This window comes from Neofelis nebulosa, chromosome 2 (genome assembly GCF_028018385.1).
Source record: "Neofelis nebulosa isolate mNeoNeb1 chromosome 2, mNeoNeb1.pri, whole genome shotgun sequence".
NCBI classification, from domain to species: domain Eukaryota; kingdom Metazoa; phylum Chordata; class Mammalia; order Carnivora; family Felidae; genus Neofelis; species Neofelis nebulosa.
The window spans coordinates 72,196,013-72,212,339 of NC_080783.1; the positions used below are offsets into that span (position 1 = coordinate 72,196,013).

The 16,327-nt window shown below is 41.8% G+C and overlaps 1 protein-coding gene across 8 annotated transcripts in view; it reads left to right on the top strand.

The window, feature by feature from the left end:
* Positions 1–9,450, top strand: part of RBMS1 (RNA binding motif single stranded interacting protein 1) — a 221,000-nt gene extending 211,550 nt beyond the window's left edge. For all 8 annotated transcript variants that reach the window (XM_058715168.1, XM_058715167.1, XM_058715171.1 and 5 more), the window contains 4 exons: positions 2,888–2,998; positions 4,115–4,195; positions 5,953–6,037; positions 6,793–9,450. In XM_058715168.1, the coding sequence (XP_058571151.1) occupies positions 2,888–2,998; positions 4,115–4,195; positions 5,953–6,030 (270 nt within the window). In that variant the 3' untranslated portion in view covers positions 6,031–6,037; positions 6,793–9,450. The remainder of the gene's footprint in view (positions 1–2,887; positions 2,999–4,114; positions 4,196–5,952; positions 6,038–6,792) is intronic.
* The last annotated feature ends 6,877 nt before the right edge of the window (positions 9,451–16,327 follow it).

Here is a 16,327-nt window from a genome sequence, read left to right on the forward strand (position 1 = left end):
TCACCTTCATGGCCTTGTGGTTTGCAACATTTAGAAACCCATTCTCTGGGTTAAAACCTTTTGCCAAAGATGGTATGGGATTTGGGATATGTTAAGCATGGCATATGCGAATGTACAAGTTCAGTATAAAGCGTCCACTCGCCCTTGACTTAAAACAAATTGGTACTTGACATCAAATTAAATTTGCAATGGTAAGAACTTAAAATGTATCATATTTGAAGCAGGGTACCATTTTCTTCTTTATACCAGTTCTATAGAGGACCACCCAATTGAATTTTAAAATTCTGAAGTTTTAAAATTACTGTTTTTAACAGTAGTTGGGATGAAACAGTTCACTTTTTTTTTTTAATTGCATTCTGTTTAATGCAGGTATAAAGCGTTACAAATTAAGCTAGAGATTTTTATCAGTGTTACTTTAGCCTCTCTGTAGAAATTATAAATACTGAAACAGTAACACTTTCTTTGATAAATGTGATTTCTTAGTGGCGTGAGCATTTGTTATATTTATGTGCATATTACATTTTTTAATTGAGTTACACTAAGTGTATTTATGTGTTTTTCAAAGATACATAAAATCCAGTTTGTTGAATTAAAACATGCCTTTTAAAAGTTGAAAAATGGGGACACCTGGGTAGCTCACTGGGTTAAGTGTCCGACTGCTGATTTCACCTCAGGTCATGATCTCACAGTTTGTGAGATCGAGCACCGCATTGGGCTCTGCCCTGACAGATGTTTCATGGAGCCTAATTGGGATCGTGTCTGTCTCTCTCTCTCTCTCTCTCTTCCTCGTCCCCCAAAATAAATAAATAAAAATTAAAAAAATAAGTAAATAACAGTTGAAAAATAAAAGTGGAGAACAGAATCACCAAAAAAAGCTAACAGCACCCAACACAGTGGCCTATATGCTTGTCATAAGAAGGCTACAAATTTGGCCCTCTGCTTTTAGTCACTAAGGCAAAATGGGAATTCTGATAAGCAGAACAATTCATGGTACTTGTAAGATAATAACAGATCTGTTGTTTAGGAAAAGCAAACCATTGTTGGCCATAAGAGGAGGTAGGAATTTCTCTCAGGACAGCTCCTGAGGATAGCATGCAATATGAGACCATGTGTATGAAACAGTAATCCAAGGACATGTTCTAAATCGGAAGTTGCTGAGATGACTTTGAAGAAGTAGAGAAAACAAGTTTCGCTGATAACACAGGAGATGAGCTCTCCGATGACACGTGTGTGTGTCTGTATAAACACGCACACATACTTGTCTCTGTGTGCACAGTCCTGGACAGTAGCTCCTACCGATGAATGAGAAAAGGGGGCAGGAAATTCCTTCAGCATATTCTGCGCTTCTGAATCATTTCCATGTTCCCACATACTTTTTGGTGATGCACACCAAAAATTTAAAAAGAAATTTTCTATGACATGCATTAACAACAAACAGTTTCTGACACACATCTATATCTTTTTTGGGCAACTTTTGGAGACAAAGCCTACACATATCTTAGTTTAACATCTTAGAGGAGACAGTGGTAGTGTGTGCAGAAGGTTCCTATCTGCCTTTCCCTACCCAGTTTAGACTGCCTGCAACCAGAATTAAAGTGCCCACATACCAGTCTCTGCCTTATTTGTGCTCTAATTATCAATAAATAACAGCGTATTTATTGAAGGGGTAGATCAGTTGCAATGATACCAAAAACGTGACATTAATGTTGGTAGGATGTGTCAGAATAACTGCATTCTCAGGTAATTGGGTGATTGCAGAAGTGAGAGGAATGATGTAATCCATAAGAATATCACATAGGATAAATTAGAGAAAATGCAGAAATGGATTTAACTGCATTTCGGTTTAGACAATTGGTGTATCATTATGCAATCATTAAAAATGATGATGGGGCACCTGGGTGGCTCAGTCGGTTGGGTGTCCGACTTCGGCTCAGGGCATGATCTCACAGCTTGTGAGTTCAGGCCCCGTATCAGGCTCTGTGCTGACAGCTCAGAGCCTGGAGCCTGCTTCGGGTTCTGTGTCTCCCTCTCTCTCTCTCTACTCTCCTCTGCTCATGCTCTGTCTCTCTCTGTCTCAAGAATAAATAAACATAAAAAAAAATTTTTTTTAATGATGATAATGATGGCTATGCACTAAGTTAGGTAAATATTTATAATAGAATGTTACATTCAAAGCAAAAACCTAGGATATGAAATTGTTTATTGTGTATTAGGTTGAGGCTGGGTTATGGGCGATACTTTTTTTGTTCTCCACCACCCCACCCCATTTAATCGTATTTAATTTTATGTTTAATGCCCAGAATTTTTTCAAATGAAAGCAAAGAACCTGAAATTGGAGTATTAATCATATCTGGATCTGCTTCCCTCCCTTGGTGCCAAATTGTAGCTGAAAGTTCTGAGAAACAGAGTGAATGAAGAATGTGATCTTGATCCTAACAGCCTGATGTTGAGTCAAGTGACTGTCCAGAACATTTTCACACAAAGACACCGTATGATATGTGTGCTGTTTTGTGGCTGCATAGAACATCAGCTGTCATTTAGTTTTTAAAAAATTAAGGAAGCATTTTTGTAGCCTTATCCAGCCAAAAATAGTTTGCATTTCCTACTACAGCTCCTCCTGCTGGACTGGCCTGCTTTACAGCTGAGCAAATGGAAAGGGGAAGATGTTCAATGCAGTGATTTCAGTGAAATGAATGCTCTTAAAGTTTTAGGAAGCATTAGCTAGAAGATTTTTAGGCAATTGTTAAGGAAACCATTTGCAAGTGTGAGAGGTTATTTTTGCTTCACATCTCAACAGACTAGGGCATTTCCTTTGCAAAAGGAATGACAGAATCTTCATTCCTTCCTTGAGTTTATCTTACACTGTTCTTGTCTCCCGACTCCCCAGGGGGCCGTGTTAACTCCCTCAATGGAGCACACCATGTCACTACAGCCTGCATCTATGATCAGCCCTCTGGCCCAGCAGATGAGTCATCTGTCACTAGGCAGCACCGGAACAGTAGGTGGCAAATTAATATCCTATGTCTCAGCAAAGGGAGGGGGGTAAATTAATGCAGCCTGTGTCTTATCTATCAATTACAGGCTCTGTGACATCAAAGGTTATGTCCGAGCCCTTCTCACCGCCCCCCAACATTGCCTTCCACATGATTAATTGATGAGCTAAATGTCTGTCCTTTGGGTAGCTCTCCTTTACCAGAATCTGGCAACCACACTTGACCACATATAGCCCTAATCACTGGTGTCATTCATTCATACTGCAGACCTGGTCTCATGAACCAAAAGATGAAGGTGGTACTTGGTGATAAAGGCAGGAGATTGTTCCTCACTTCTTCTTTTATGAAATTTGGAGGCACTGTATTAGAGTCTTAGTATTGACTTACTTCTCCGAAGCCCAGGGGACTTAGTTGGGTACTGAGGTTGAGCTGGTACCAGATGAACTTTCGGGGTTGATATATATCAACATAGCATTTAGACGGTAGGATGGACAAAGGCTTTTAATTCAGACCATATCGATGGTGGCAGAAAAGAACAAAGGGAGGTATGTTTTCCTTGCTTACATTCAAAACCAGCAGCAGCTTCTTGTGAAGGCTCAGCCAGGTTCATACACATTGAGATCAACAAGAAAGCTTTGAGGCCTTTGGAAAAGGATGATTGTCAGCATCAGGAAACCAAGGGTCCATTTCCTGTTCTGCGGTGACCTGATAAAAACTCAACACATCATTTACTCCTTAGGTCTCCACCTATGGAAATAACTCTATAGATAACTAGTTCAGGGGGCTGCTGGAAAGTAATGAAGTCGTTTGAGATGAGATCTTCTAAAATTGCACATTAGTGATATTGAATTATTGAGAATGAGAAGCCCTAGTGATCTTCATGTATGTATTTCTTTGTTAGGAAATCCAAAGACAGGTGGGAATTTTAGTTTGACAAATTCAGGAAGTAGAAAATATTCATTTTGCCTTCCATACGACATACTAATTAAACTTTGCGGTGGCTTGTTTAAATTTCTTCTTTGAGAGTTTCAAATACTTGACATCCCATCTCAAAATTTCCCAAGCACTCAGAATTTTGCATGGCTTCTCATTTCCCATCCTGACCGTATTCTCCTTTTCAGTACATGCCTGCGACGTCAGCTATGCAAGGAGCTTATTTGCCACAGTATACACATGTGCAGACAACGGCGGTTCCCGTTGAGGTTGGTACAGACCCTCCAGTGGCCATTCTGGCAATGAGTAGCTTTAGAAACGGGTAAATTAGGGGCGCATGGGGGGTTCAATCGGTTGAGCGTCCAACTTCGGCTCAGGTCACGATCTCGTGGTTCGTGGGTTCAAGCCCTGCGTCAGGCTCTGTGCTGACAGCTCAGCCTGGAGTCTGCTTCAGATTCTGTGTCTCCCTCTCTCTCTGCCCACTGACTCTCTGTCTATCTCAAAAATAAACATTCAAAACAATTAAAAAAAAAAAAAGAAATGGGTAAATTAGATAGGACTCAAAGATCCATCAGAAGTCAAATATTTGCATAAAGAATTGAGTTTAGAGGGCGTGTATAGCTAGGATTATTTTCAACTGTGAAAGATAATTCTATGCATACCGATTAGTGTAGCAACATCCAGGCCACACACACCCCAAAACTCCCAGAAATATTTTCCCAAGGTTGTAGCACATTTCATACCCTTCAGGAATCTATCTTGTGTCCTGTAAAGTGATACTTACAGGCAAATTAAGATAAAGCTGAAGGGGTGCCTGGGTGGCTCAGTTGGTTAAGCATCTGACTTCGGCTCGGGTCATGATCTTACAGTTCGTGAGTTCGAGCCCCACATCGGGCTCTGTGCTGACAGCTCAGAGTCTGGAGCCTGCTTTGTATTCTGTGTCTCCTTCTCTGTCTGCCCCTCCCCTGCTTGTGCACTGCCTCTCTCTGATTCTCAAAAATAAATTTAAAACGTTAAAAAAAAAAAAAAGATAAAGCTAAAGATTGCAATCCTAGTACCAAAGATTGTCAATAATAATAACTACAAGAAGTAGTCAATTGCAAGTAAGATATTTCAGATGTTTTAGAATCATAATAGGGATGAGGAACAAACCATACCTTTTTTTTAATAGAGGCTGTTAGTATAGCTAAATAACTCTTAGTTTTTATTCTAGAAGATACCGATATGATAATGATCATGGAAGAAGACTGACACTTGAATTACGATTGAACAAAACATAGCATTTTTCTGCACAGTACCCTTAAAATTCCAAGGAAATTTGTCAACCCAATCAGCCCTACCCACTAGGCAGATCCTACAAGTTCCAGTTGCAGAAACACCCCTAGGCCTGTGTTTGGATCATTTGGGGCATTCTTGCTTTGTTTTGTTCTCCTCTGATTGATTTAAATTTGTGTACATATTGACAGCCACAGTTACAGGACCCACAGTCCCTTATCTGCAATTCTGAAACACAATAAAATCTGAAAGTAAACATTCTCTTTGTAACCGCTTCAGCAAAAACCTGACCTGTGGCAAGACTGAACCCGAATTTATGGAAAGCAAGAATCCTAACGCACTTACTGGGCATATTTATATCCTTCAGTGTAGACCTGTTCATGTGTTTGGTTATGAGGTGCAGCCCTAGACCCCACTGGATATGTTCTGTGATATACAGCATGTGCCTACCGTTTTTCAGATTCTAAAATCTGAAAATACTGAATTCCAAGTCACATCTGGCCTCAAGGGATATTTGTTTGGTAAGTTGTAGCTTGATATGAAAAGACAACTCATAAACGTTGGGGTGGGAGGTTCTTTGGGTCTGTCAGACATGTTAACTCCTTAGGAAAATAATTAACCTTGAAAACCCTACGTAATATGAAGAAAACCACTTTTAATGAGTGCTTGCTTTTTAAGATGTGGAGCTCAGACGTGAGTAGCAGAACTTGGATGCCATTGCTCATGTGTCACCTGTTCCGCTTTCTCATAGGAAGCAACTGGTCAGCAGCAGGTGGCCGTCGAGACGTCTAATGACCATTCACCATACACCTTTCAACCTAATAAGTAACTGTGAGGTATGAAGGCAACATCTTTGTAACTGCAGGGCTCACGTCAAGGAAAAAGTCTATGATTCTTTTATCATAGTGATACTTAGCATAGCTCAGATTTGGTCACACTGGCTTAATCATGGCCAAGGAATCCAGTGTTACTGAAATGTTAAATCAGTGATTTTGTGCAACTTCCAGGTTCTGTCCAAAAAGAATAGTGCCTTGTATTGAAGTCAAGTGTATAGTTACTCTCTCACCCTCCTTACCCCTCCCCACCCTAAAAATCTGTAACCTGTCAGAACACCAGGTATCAAATTTGACCTATAGTACATGGACCCAAATTTATATTGCTTTACTCCTCACAAACTGAAGGAAATACGAGATTTTGCCTCATCTGGCATTATAAGATTAGCAATATCTTGACTGTGAATTTAATGTTAGTATCTTTAGATGGGAGGATTGCGTTCCCAGCTCTCACCTGGACCACAAGTCTCAAAACTTTTTATTTGGTCATGTAGATCGTAATAAAATAGCTGTGTGGAACTTAAGACACTTGGGTCTCTGTTTGTTCTGGTGCAAGTGCACCAGAACTGGTGCAGGTCCCAGGTTTGACAGGTGGAGTCAAGGCATCGGAACGACCCTCGGTTCCAGCATTTATTGGCCTACCACCAGAGGCGTCCACCACCTTGCCTTCCTCAAACACCTACACCGTTAAAACAAGAAGGAGGTGCTGTATTATACCAAATGTACAAAAGCAGTTATCTTTTATTTTTCTCTTCCAGATGTACAGAAGGGTGTTCTTACATGAAGAAGGGTGTGAAGGCTGAACAATCATGGATTTTTCTGATCAATTGTGCTTTAGGAAATTATTGACAGTTTTGCACAGGTTCTTGAAAACGTTATTTATAATGAAATCAACTAAAACTATTTTTGCTATAAGTTCTATAAGGTGCATAAAACCCTTAAATTCATCTAGTAGCTGTTCCCCCGAACAGGTTTATTTTAGTAAAAAAAAAACAAAAAAAACAAAAAAACAAAAAAAACCCACAAAACGAAAGATTTTTATCAAATGTTATGATGCAAAAAAGAAAAAAAAAAGGAAAAAAGAAAAAAAAGTAAGAAAAAAAGAAAAAGAAAACTTCAATTTTCTGGGTATGCACAAAGACCATGAAGACTTATCCAAGTGCATGACCAGATTTTTGTGGTTTTGTCCATTTTTGTGTTGAATTTGCGTTTTCTTCAGCTGTATGAAATGGGCTCTGAAGTTTAAGTAGTCCGACCTCCCCCATGGCGTTCTGTGCTTGCCGTGTGAGTGTCCCTGTATTCAGTGTTGCCCTCCGCGTCTCTCTTCTTAGCTTTTCCGTTTTACTTTCAACGTAGTGTGAAGTGTCTTCTCCTTTTCTATGAATTCCAATTTGCCTTAACTCCTTTGATGCTGTAGCTGTTTCAGTAAAAGTTAGTTCAAACTAATGATGTAGAACGCTTTGACCAAATGAGCTGGTCTATTATGCCTTGTAAAACAGCAGCATAGGGCTTTTAAAAGGTAGTCAATAAAAGTTGCTGAAATTTTGGCTTTTTTAAATATGTAGTAGGTGTTTTTAATGATTTTTCACATGATGTGTAAGGTAGTGAAATGCAAGAAGGGAAAAAATGTTTTGTGTGAAACACATTTTCTGACTGGGGAACTTTTAATAGGGTAAATTGTTTGTAAGGCTGTATGCCAACAGTTTCCTCTGATAGTTTGACTGATTTAGGATATCTGCTGTATGATGCAATGTAAAGTCTTTTTTGCCTTTTTTCAGGAAAAAAAAAAAACTAACTCGATGTTCTAGATTTAGTGTAGGTAGCGTTGGGGCTGGGGGTGGGGGGCGGGGGCGGGGAGTCACCGAATGTTTTGTCCTTCCTTTATACTAATGATAGTGCTTTAGAATGAGAATTCTGCCTGAGATCTGGCAAAGCGAAAAACGTTGCTATTGCAACTAAATGGCAAAAGCTAAAAGTAAGGATTTTATCTTCAAACCTAAGCTGAGATATGAATAGAAGCAAAACGATTGGCTACTCGCTCTCTCTAGTACATAAATTTGAGAAATAAAAATTACTTGGCACTTTTAAAGGTAACTTCACCAAAGACCGAAGAGCCAGTAACCAGTTGCTCCACCTTGTCTCAGCGTCATATCTTCTGTGCTCTTTATTTTTGCCGGACCAGTTTGCGGTTAGGAGAATGTGCCTTTTTTGTACCTTTGCATTTAGGTTTTATAATTTTAACTGATGTATGGACACACCCAAACAAAAAAAAAAGCATGAAGGAAGATTTGGATCCAAGCAGTGCCACACTTTACATCATCACTACAAGTATTCAGTGTAAAGAGAAACCAATTTTGAAACTATGAAATTCCTGATTCGTAAATACACGGTTATTTCTACTTTAGTACATCTAAGGTGATTCACTGTTCTTCAAGCTCTTTTAGTGAGACGATTGCATACGTTTGAAAAGCAACGGTAAATTAAGTTGTCTTCCAAAACTGTGTACTTGTCTGGTCAACGGTGTGTGATCAGTTATCTACCTCAGAGTCTATTTTCTTTTGTGCTGGGACAGGTTGCTGGCCCTCCCTGTTTCCACAGACCAAATCCTCCTAGCTCAGGAGCTAGGGCTGAGCAGTTATTTCTTTCGAGTATTTTTTAGTTCTTAAATTTTATGCTTGTATTTGATTATAGATGTCAGTGACATTTCATAGTTTCAAAAGTCCTTGCTGCTCTGAGAAGTGTAGATTCTAGTGAAAATTACATAGTCCTAAGAGAAATGTGTTTTGTTTTTGTTTTTGTTTCCTTTTTTAAAGTTGTGGTATTAATTGGTTCTATGCTCCCTGGAATATTACTGCTTTGTGAAAGTCCAGACTGAACGCAGCGCCCTCCTTGTACCTAATACATTTATAAACCTGGGTCTCTCACTACTTGATATTTTTGCATTAGTTAAGACAGAAATTTGATAGCTCGGTTAGAGGGGAGGGGAAATCTGCTGCTAGATATGTCTGAACTAAGTGCCATACTCGTCTGGGTAAGATTTGGGAAACATAACCTCTGTACATAAAAAAATAAAAATAAAAAAAAAATCAGTTAAACATCACATAGTAGACAGCCATTAAATTATAAAAAAAATTAATTTATGAAGAAAGACCTTTTGTACAGATTGAAAAAAAAAGATTTTCATAGAGATATCTATATGATCAAGAGAGTTAATTTTTTATTTTTGTTTTACTAGTGCCACAAACTTGCCAGTGGTAACTTATTTGTCCGGTTCAAGATAACTCTGTAGTTTTCTTTCCTAGGACTTGTTGTTAAACGCCAAAAGACATTTTTGAACTGTACATTTGATCAGATTGTTAGCTTTTTCTGTTTTATTTCTTTTGAAAACCTTTGAATAAAAAACATCTGAAATTTTATTTTTCCTGTCAATTTTTTTTTTTTAATTGGTTCATTGGCGATTAGAATTTCATGCATTTCACTTCTGATCTCTTTCTTCAGCGCAGTAAGTTGGTCTGAAAGTGAGTTGAAAATTACTTCAGATTCGGTATGTACTCAAAATACATGTCCTTGGAAAGAAGTGGGAAAACCTTGCCACCTCCTTCTTTTTTGATAGGAGCTGGAGACATGAGCCATCAGCTGACCACAGTCCTTCTCAGCCAAAGTCCACCTTTGGTCTGTTCTAAATGACCAGAAAGCCAGACCCATCTCCCTCTTTCCTACCGCTACCCTTTGACTGTGGTGCTATTTGTCATTGCCCAGAACAGAATAAAAACTGCCCTGTCGTGTTAAGCAAGCACATGGGTAAGGATTTCAGGGTGATCTTATCCGTGCCTTGATGACCATGGGCCTCCTTCAGTGACCTCATTTGGCTAAGAAGCTCTTGTTCAGCATTCATGGGGGAGAAAGAACTCTTCTCTTTGCCACACTAAGTAAGGTGCTTTATGGGAAATACTCGGAACAGGAAATTGAGTCCTTTACCCAAGGCAGATTAAATGTTCTAGTGTAGTCCTACAGTATTCTTTTTCTGCTACCCAATGGCTCGGTGATGAGAGAAGTAGGCAATAAGAACCCACACCCCCCATCTCTGTACACCTCCCTGCCGTGGGGCCATGTGGGGTGTGAAGTACATAAGTGGAATTTAGACCACATAACTTGCCAGCGCCGAGAAAACCCTGGTACAGAATGGCTCTTTCAGAAAAGGAAATATGGCCCTTTGATGATAATGAGTGCTTGAGCGAGAAGCTATGTCAGGGCAGGAGGAAGTGTGGCCTCGCCAGGATGAACACAGGCTGCTAGGACTGTAAGCTGCATGGTCTCCTTTCTTTCCCAGCCTCACACTGTCGCAGTGCTTTCTCATGTGACCAGTGACCAAAGGCAGGAAAGATCTGCTATTTGGGCTGCTAAGCATCTTAGGTTTTGTTAACTTTATTTTTGTTTGTTCTTTTAGGAAGGCTTTATGTCACTGGAGTCCTGAGACATCCAGTGGCTGCCTTTAAAAGGAAACTGAGGGTGCCTGGGTAGCTCAGTGGGTTAAGCATCCAACTTTAGCTCAGGTCATGATCTCACAGTTTGTGGGTTTGAGCCCCGTGTTGGGCTCTGTGCTGATGGCTCAGAGCTCTGCTTCAGATTCTGTGTCTCCCTCTCTCTGCCCCTCCCCCACTCGTGCGCGCTCTCGCGCTCGCTCTCTCTCTCTCTCCCAAAAATAAATAAGCATTAAAAACAATTTTTTTTTTTTCCTAAGGAAACTGGTAAACACTTTTTCAGGAGCACCCTTTCTATCACCGGAGTGACGGTGCTTTCAAAAGAGCCATCCCTCATATATAGGGGAACTGTGGTGCCCGGCTAAAAAGGTCGTGGCTGCTCTGATCATCTTCGGGAGCCAGGATTTCACCTGTGTCTGAGGTGGGCTGGGCCCATCCTCTGAGATGGAACTTTTGGGTTGGAAGGGAGGGCAGACGAGCTGACAGTTGCTCCCTGGGATGCATATATATCCCTCTCTATACTGGCTGGGGTGAAGTTGGCCAGTGACACTAGGTAAATTCACAGGAGCCTGAATTCCACCTCTTGCATTTCACAAACACTGATTAAAAATTCACTAGTAGAAATGCAGTGCTTCCCAGCCTGAGTGGGACTCAAAGTTCAGATCTGACTCATGCCTTCATTCCACTCGAGTAGCCAAAAAGGAAAAGCTCTAGCTACCTTCAGTAAAGGTCCCTTCCCTACACACAAAGCTTCAGAAGATGTCACATAGGTGAGGAGGGAGGAAACTCGGAGCTCAGGGGTTAAGAAAAGCTGGGTAGTTTCTTCCCTCAGATAGCAACGTGATGAGACAACCACCCCTCCATCACGGAACATGGCTCCCACCCGGGGCCCGTGCCAGATGGCAGCGGGGAGTGGGTCTGGGAGATGGGTGCCCACGGGTCCCAGCAGGCAGCTCTTGGCATAGCTGAGAGGCTCTGCTCTGTGCCTATCCCTTTGTTCAGGATAAACTCTGAGAAGCAGTGGAATTTCAGCCCTGCGAGGTGGCTCCAGAGCGTCTCGCTCTGGACCTTTGTAGGGCCAGAGTGTTTTAGTTTGAGCCACTAGAGGGAGGGTTATGTTGTTCTTCACCTTCAGCTGTGAGCTCTCCTTTGGGAGACCTGCATGCACACAGTGTAGCGCCTTAGAGGGCAACTGCGGGGCGGGGGGTGGGTAGGGTATTCTGAAGCTCCAGGCACAGGCCGCGGGGAGTAACCGGGCTCTGAATCGGAGAGTAATTTTAAGAACAGACACACAGATAACCACTGTTGCCTGCTGCTGGCAGAGCCCTCTCCTCACCAAGAGCATTGTTGCTCAGACCCGGGGAGTAACAAATGTGACTTTAAGGCCCAAGGAAGCAGGGGGCAGGGGAGAAAGCCAAAAGCCTTGCCAGACCTCATGACTTGGAGGCACGAGAAAGCACTGGCAGGTCTCTGGGCTGCTCAGAATTGAAAACAGGTGGCTTTGGATTAAATAAAAACTTTAATGCTATTATTCATTTCATTTTAAATGTGATTCTGAGAGGCTGAGATTTGATCTAGGTTATTCCAATGCTCTTTTACACAAGATTCAGATCATAAATGAGGCTGCAGATATCTTCCACCATCTAGTATCCCTAAATCCAATTTCTCTGCTTGAATACCTCCAGTGACAGGGCACTTCCCACCTTACCTGGCATCACGTATGTTTTTGGAACAGATCCCAAACTAGCTTATAACGAAGTCAAATTGCATCTTTGTAATTTCTACCTATCACTCTTAGTCCTGCCAACTGAGATGCTGCAGAGTCAGTCATTTCCACTCTTGAAAAGACAAAAGTGTATTGACATGAGAGTGATTGCCAGGAATTAAAGAGGGAGAGGAAGATGTGATTATAAAGGGACAGCACAAGGGCGTTTTTGGAGGGTGGTGTTGCATGGAAACCAATTTGACAATAAATTTCATATATTAAAAAAAAAAAAAGATACTGCAGCAGACATCAGAAAGCACAAAGATGACATGATGTGGTCCCGGTCCTCCAGGGACAGTCTTGCGAGGAGACACAAGCATATGAATGACAATCTAGCAAGGAGAAGTAACAAAAGCATGACCTAAATCAAGAGCTTTGGGAGTTCCGGGAGGGGCCAAGACAACATAAACACTCTCTCCTGATACTCTTGTCATTTCCACATTACCAACCGTTTCCGTTTTTACTGATCGGAATTCACGCCAAAGCAGCCGTTTCCGTCATCGGCCCCTGCGCCTTCTGAGAGATGAAATTGTCAGGCAGACAAATGAAGTCTTCAATAGGTCTGCTAGTGCCAGAATGAGACTTGGAGCAGAAGTCCAAAGAGTTGATGTTCTTTGTCACTCCTGCTCTGAAAATACTGGAATGTAGGAAAAGAAAGTGTTGGTTTGGTTTGTTTTAATCAAGCAGGGTGTAGGATACTTTTTAAATAGCATCACTTTGACTTTGTTCGTCCTCTGTCAGATGTTCTGCACGGGCCAGATTGTGGATTTGCAAACACCTGCGTGGTTTTCTGACCCGCCCCCTACCCCACCACAGTATCTTGAGAAATCTTATATTTATTACTTTCTTCTCAGAAGTCTAGGCAGGCATCCCATTGTACCCGCTTGTCAAACACTGTGCTTTGACACATGCTGGAGACCGTGAATATTGTTCCTGGCCCTCTTACCTCTTATTTTCTTAAGAAATACCAAAGGAACTTCTTGCATTCTTGCTGTGTAATTTTCTTCCTAATGTTTAGTTCTGTCTTACAGAGGAAATTTTCTGTTTCCTTCAACTTTTACTCTTCCAGTGATCCTTCTGTCCCTTTATTTGGTTTACAAACCTTTAATTTACAATAGTTTAAAGCAGCTTACAGGAAATACAATAAAACACATTTAAAAATCAGGGCTTGGGAGATTAACAGTGAAGCGAGAAGGAGAGCACAGAATGTAACTCTGCAAGCCAAAAGGCCTCCACTGTCCCTATAGTTGCACCGCAATAATTTTGAGTTTCCTAGCAGCCAAGGTGAAAAGGGAGAAAGTACATCTATCTACTCTTGTCAAAGGTAGCAAAGCCTACCACATCCTCTGGGAAAAGATAGTATTTGTTACCTTTGTATAGAGACCTCTGCAGGAGACACTGGGAAGTATCTGCCAATACTAGGACACTTTCCCAAGGCTGTTTCAGGTAGGGCCCCTTAATGGAAGCCAAGGACAGCACTTCAAAGCCCCACTCCATGAAAGTGACTCTGGAAGACTGTGAACTTGTAATAAATGTTCTCAGTTAAGTCTCTTCTCAAATGTTCTTACATACTTCATCCCTCCTTCTGCCCTGATCCTGAAGGACAAAATGTCTTGCAACAGCACATACATTCCAGATGCTCCTTTCCCGTCCAAGTTCAGCCCCTCAGATGGAAAAAGAGATGTAAGCCACAAGTTGTCCTACCACTAACTGAGCACTTCTAGTGATAGCCAACACATGGTCCATTCTCTTCCACTTCCCGTGAAGCAGCAGCTACAGCTCAAGTCTCTGGGCTCAAGTCCTCTGGCAAGGCCTGTGACTTGGGAAGGAGAATCATGACACTTGCCATTACCTAATACTTCAGCTCTCCAACGACTGTCAACAACAATAATACATCTCGCTTTTTCTGTCAAACGACCCCTGAGAGCTGAGGAGAGAGCATAGGGGACTCCAAGGATGTTGAGGCACAGCCCTGCACGACCCCTGATAAACACAAAAATTTTCATGTTTTCTTCCTCAACTAATGGGATTTTTGTGTTCACCCTATAACATATCTTTCTTTTTCCGCCAACATGGTTGTGCCATTTTATTTTTTAATTTTGAAACAAAAGTGGCAAGTACACTACAAAGGAGTTTTTTTAGCCTGGTTTGTCTGAGAGCAAATTACCAGCCCAGTGCTCTGTTATCCTCTACAAACGAGGACATTCTCCTACATGACAATACAACCACCAAAATAAGGAAAGGAATGCCAGTGAGAGCACCATTGTTCTTCATAATAAAAAGGTCCGGTTCAAAATCATACGTTGCATTTACTTGCTGTGTTTTTAGTCTCCTTCCGTCTGAAATAGCTCCTCAGTCTTTATTTGACTTCCACAACTTTGACACAATTGAAGATTATGTGCCGGTTATTCTGCAGATTGTCCTCAGGTTGGTTGAAGTTTCCACGTGGTCCTGCACCTTTGGCAGGAGTATCACCAAAGTGAGGCTGTGTTCTCCCCACCGAATCCCTTTGGGGGGTGCAGGATTTCCATTTTTCTCATTACCAACAATGTTCCCTTTGATCACTTAAGGTGGTTTCTGCCTGGCATCTCCACAGTAAAGTTATTCCTTCTCACTTGGCCGTTAATAAGTATTTCGCCTGGGTGGCTCAGTCGGTTGAGCGTCCGACTTCGGCTCAGGTCACGATCTTGCGGTCCGTGAGTTCGAGCCCCGCGTCGGGCTCTGGGCTGATGCTCAGAGCCTGGAGCCTGCTTCCGATTCTGTGTCTCCCTCTCTCTCTGACCCTCCCCCGTTCATGCTCTGTCTCTCTCTGTCTCAAAAATAAATAAACTTAAAATAAAAAAAAAAAAAATTTTTTTTAAAATAAGTATTTCGTGGGGAGACGCTTTGCAACCATGTAAATATCCTGGACTTCCTCAAACTGAATTTATTCATTTACTTATTTACATGAGGATGGGCTCAGGGTTTCCTATTGTATCCGCTGGGTTCTAATCTGTTACAATCATTATTTGTTTTAATGCTCAAATTGTCCCTAATTTGGTCAGTGGGACCCTGTGCATGTCAGCTTCTGTGTTTTTTTTAAAACATGTCCCCATTATTTTTTAAGCGTTTCCTTGCTCCCCAGTACCAGTAGATGTCCCAAGCTCCTCTTGTGCTTTCCCTGTCCCGGTTCTGGCTTCGGCCATTTCTCCAAAGAGTCTTGGTTCCTTTTAGTTGAGAATGGTCGTTGGAAGGTAAGATTTGAGGACATGGGGCACTCTGTTACTGATATATCACTGTTCCCAAGCCCTGTCAGTGAATGGGGTTAGGGAATGTATATGTGGGGGGAGGTGTCCACATGCCCACATTCACATCCGTGTTTTCTACATTATCCATATATTTTGAAAAACGTGTTCACACGTTTATACCTCCAGTTCCAATCCAACACCTCCGGGTTTATTTTCCCTTCCCATGTTTGTAATTCTCTTCTCTGACAGCAAGTAACCTGGATCCCGATATATTTATTTGGTATATTTACTCATTTGGTCAGTTCCCCTGTGTATAACCAGCCTCCCAGCTCCGATATCACCATCTTGGCTGTGCCAATGCCTCAGCCTTGCTCCCCTGCTCAGGCTTTGTGTGGGACTCTGGGGGTGGTGAGGAAGTTGGTCATCCTCCAACTCTGCCCAGGAGGAGACAGGAACTGTATGTCAAGGGGCAGGAGTCTCTCTGCCATAACGGGGCAGGTGCTCCCCCAAAAGAAGGGGGCCTTCGTGATGCCATAAATTGGCCCCATGTAGTCTGCTTATCTCTCATTGTCAGATGGAATGTGGTAAAAGGTTCGAAGCAGAGACTTGAAGTGTGGAAAATCCAGAAAGGAGATAGAAGGAGAGGATGTCTGAAGGAAGAGAAGGAACAGAAGCAGGAAAGAGAGGCTTAGAAAGGGAGACAAGAAGGAAAACGCATATAAGATGGTTTGAGTGCAGCAGAGAAAAGAAGAGAAACTGTTGACTGACACCATTTGCCTGAAGCTGTCCCTCGAGGGCCTGGCAGACAGACTGGTCTCTT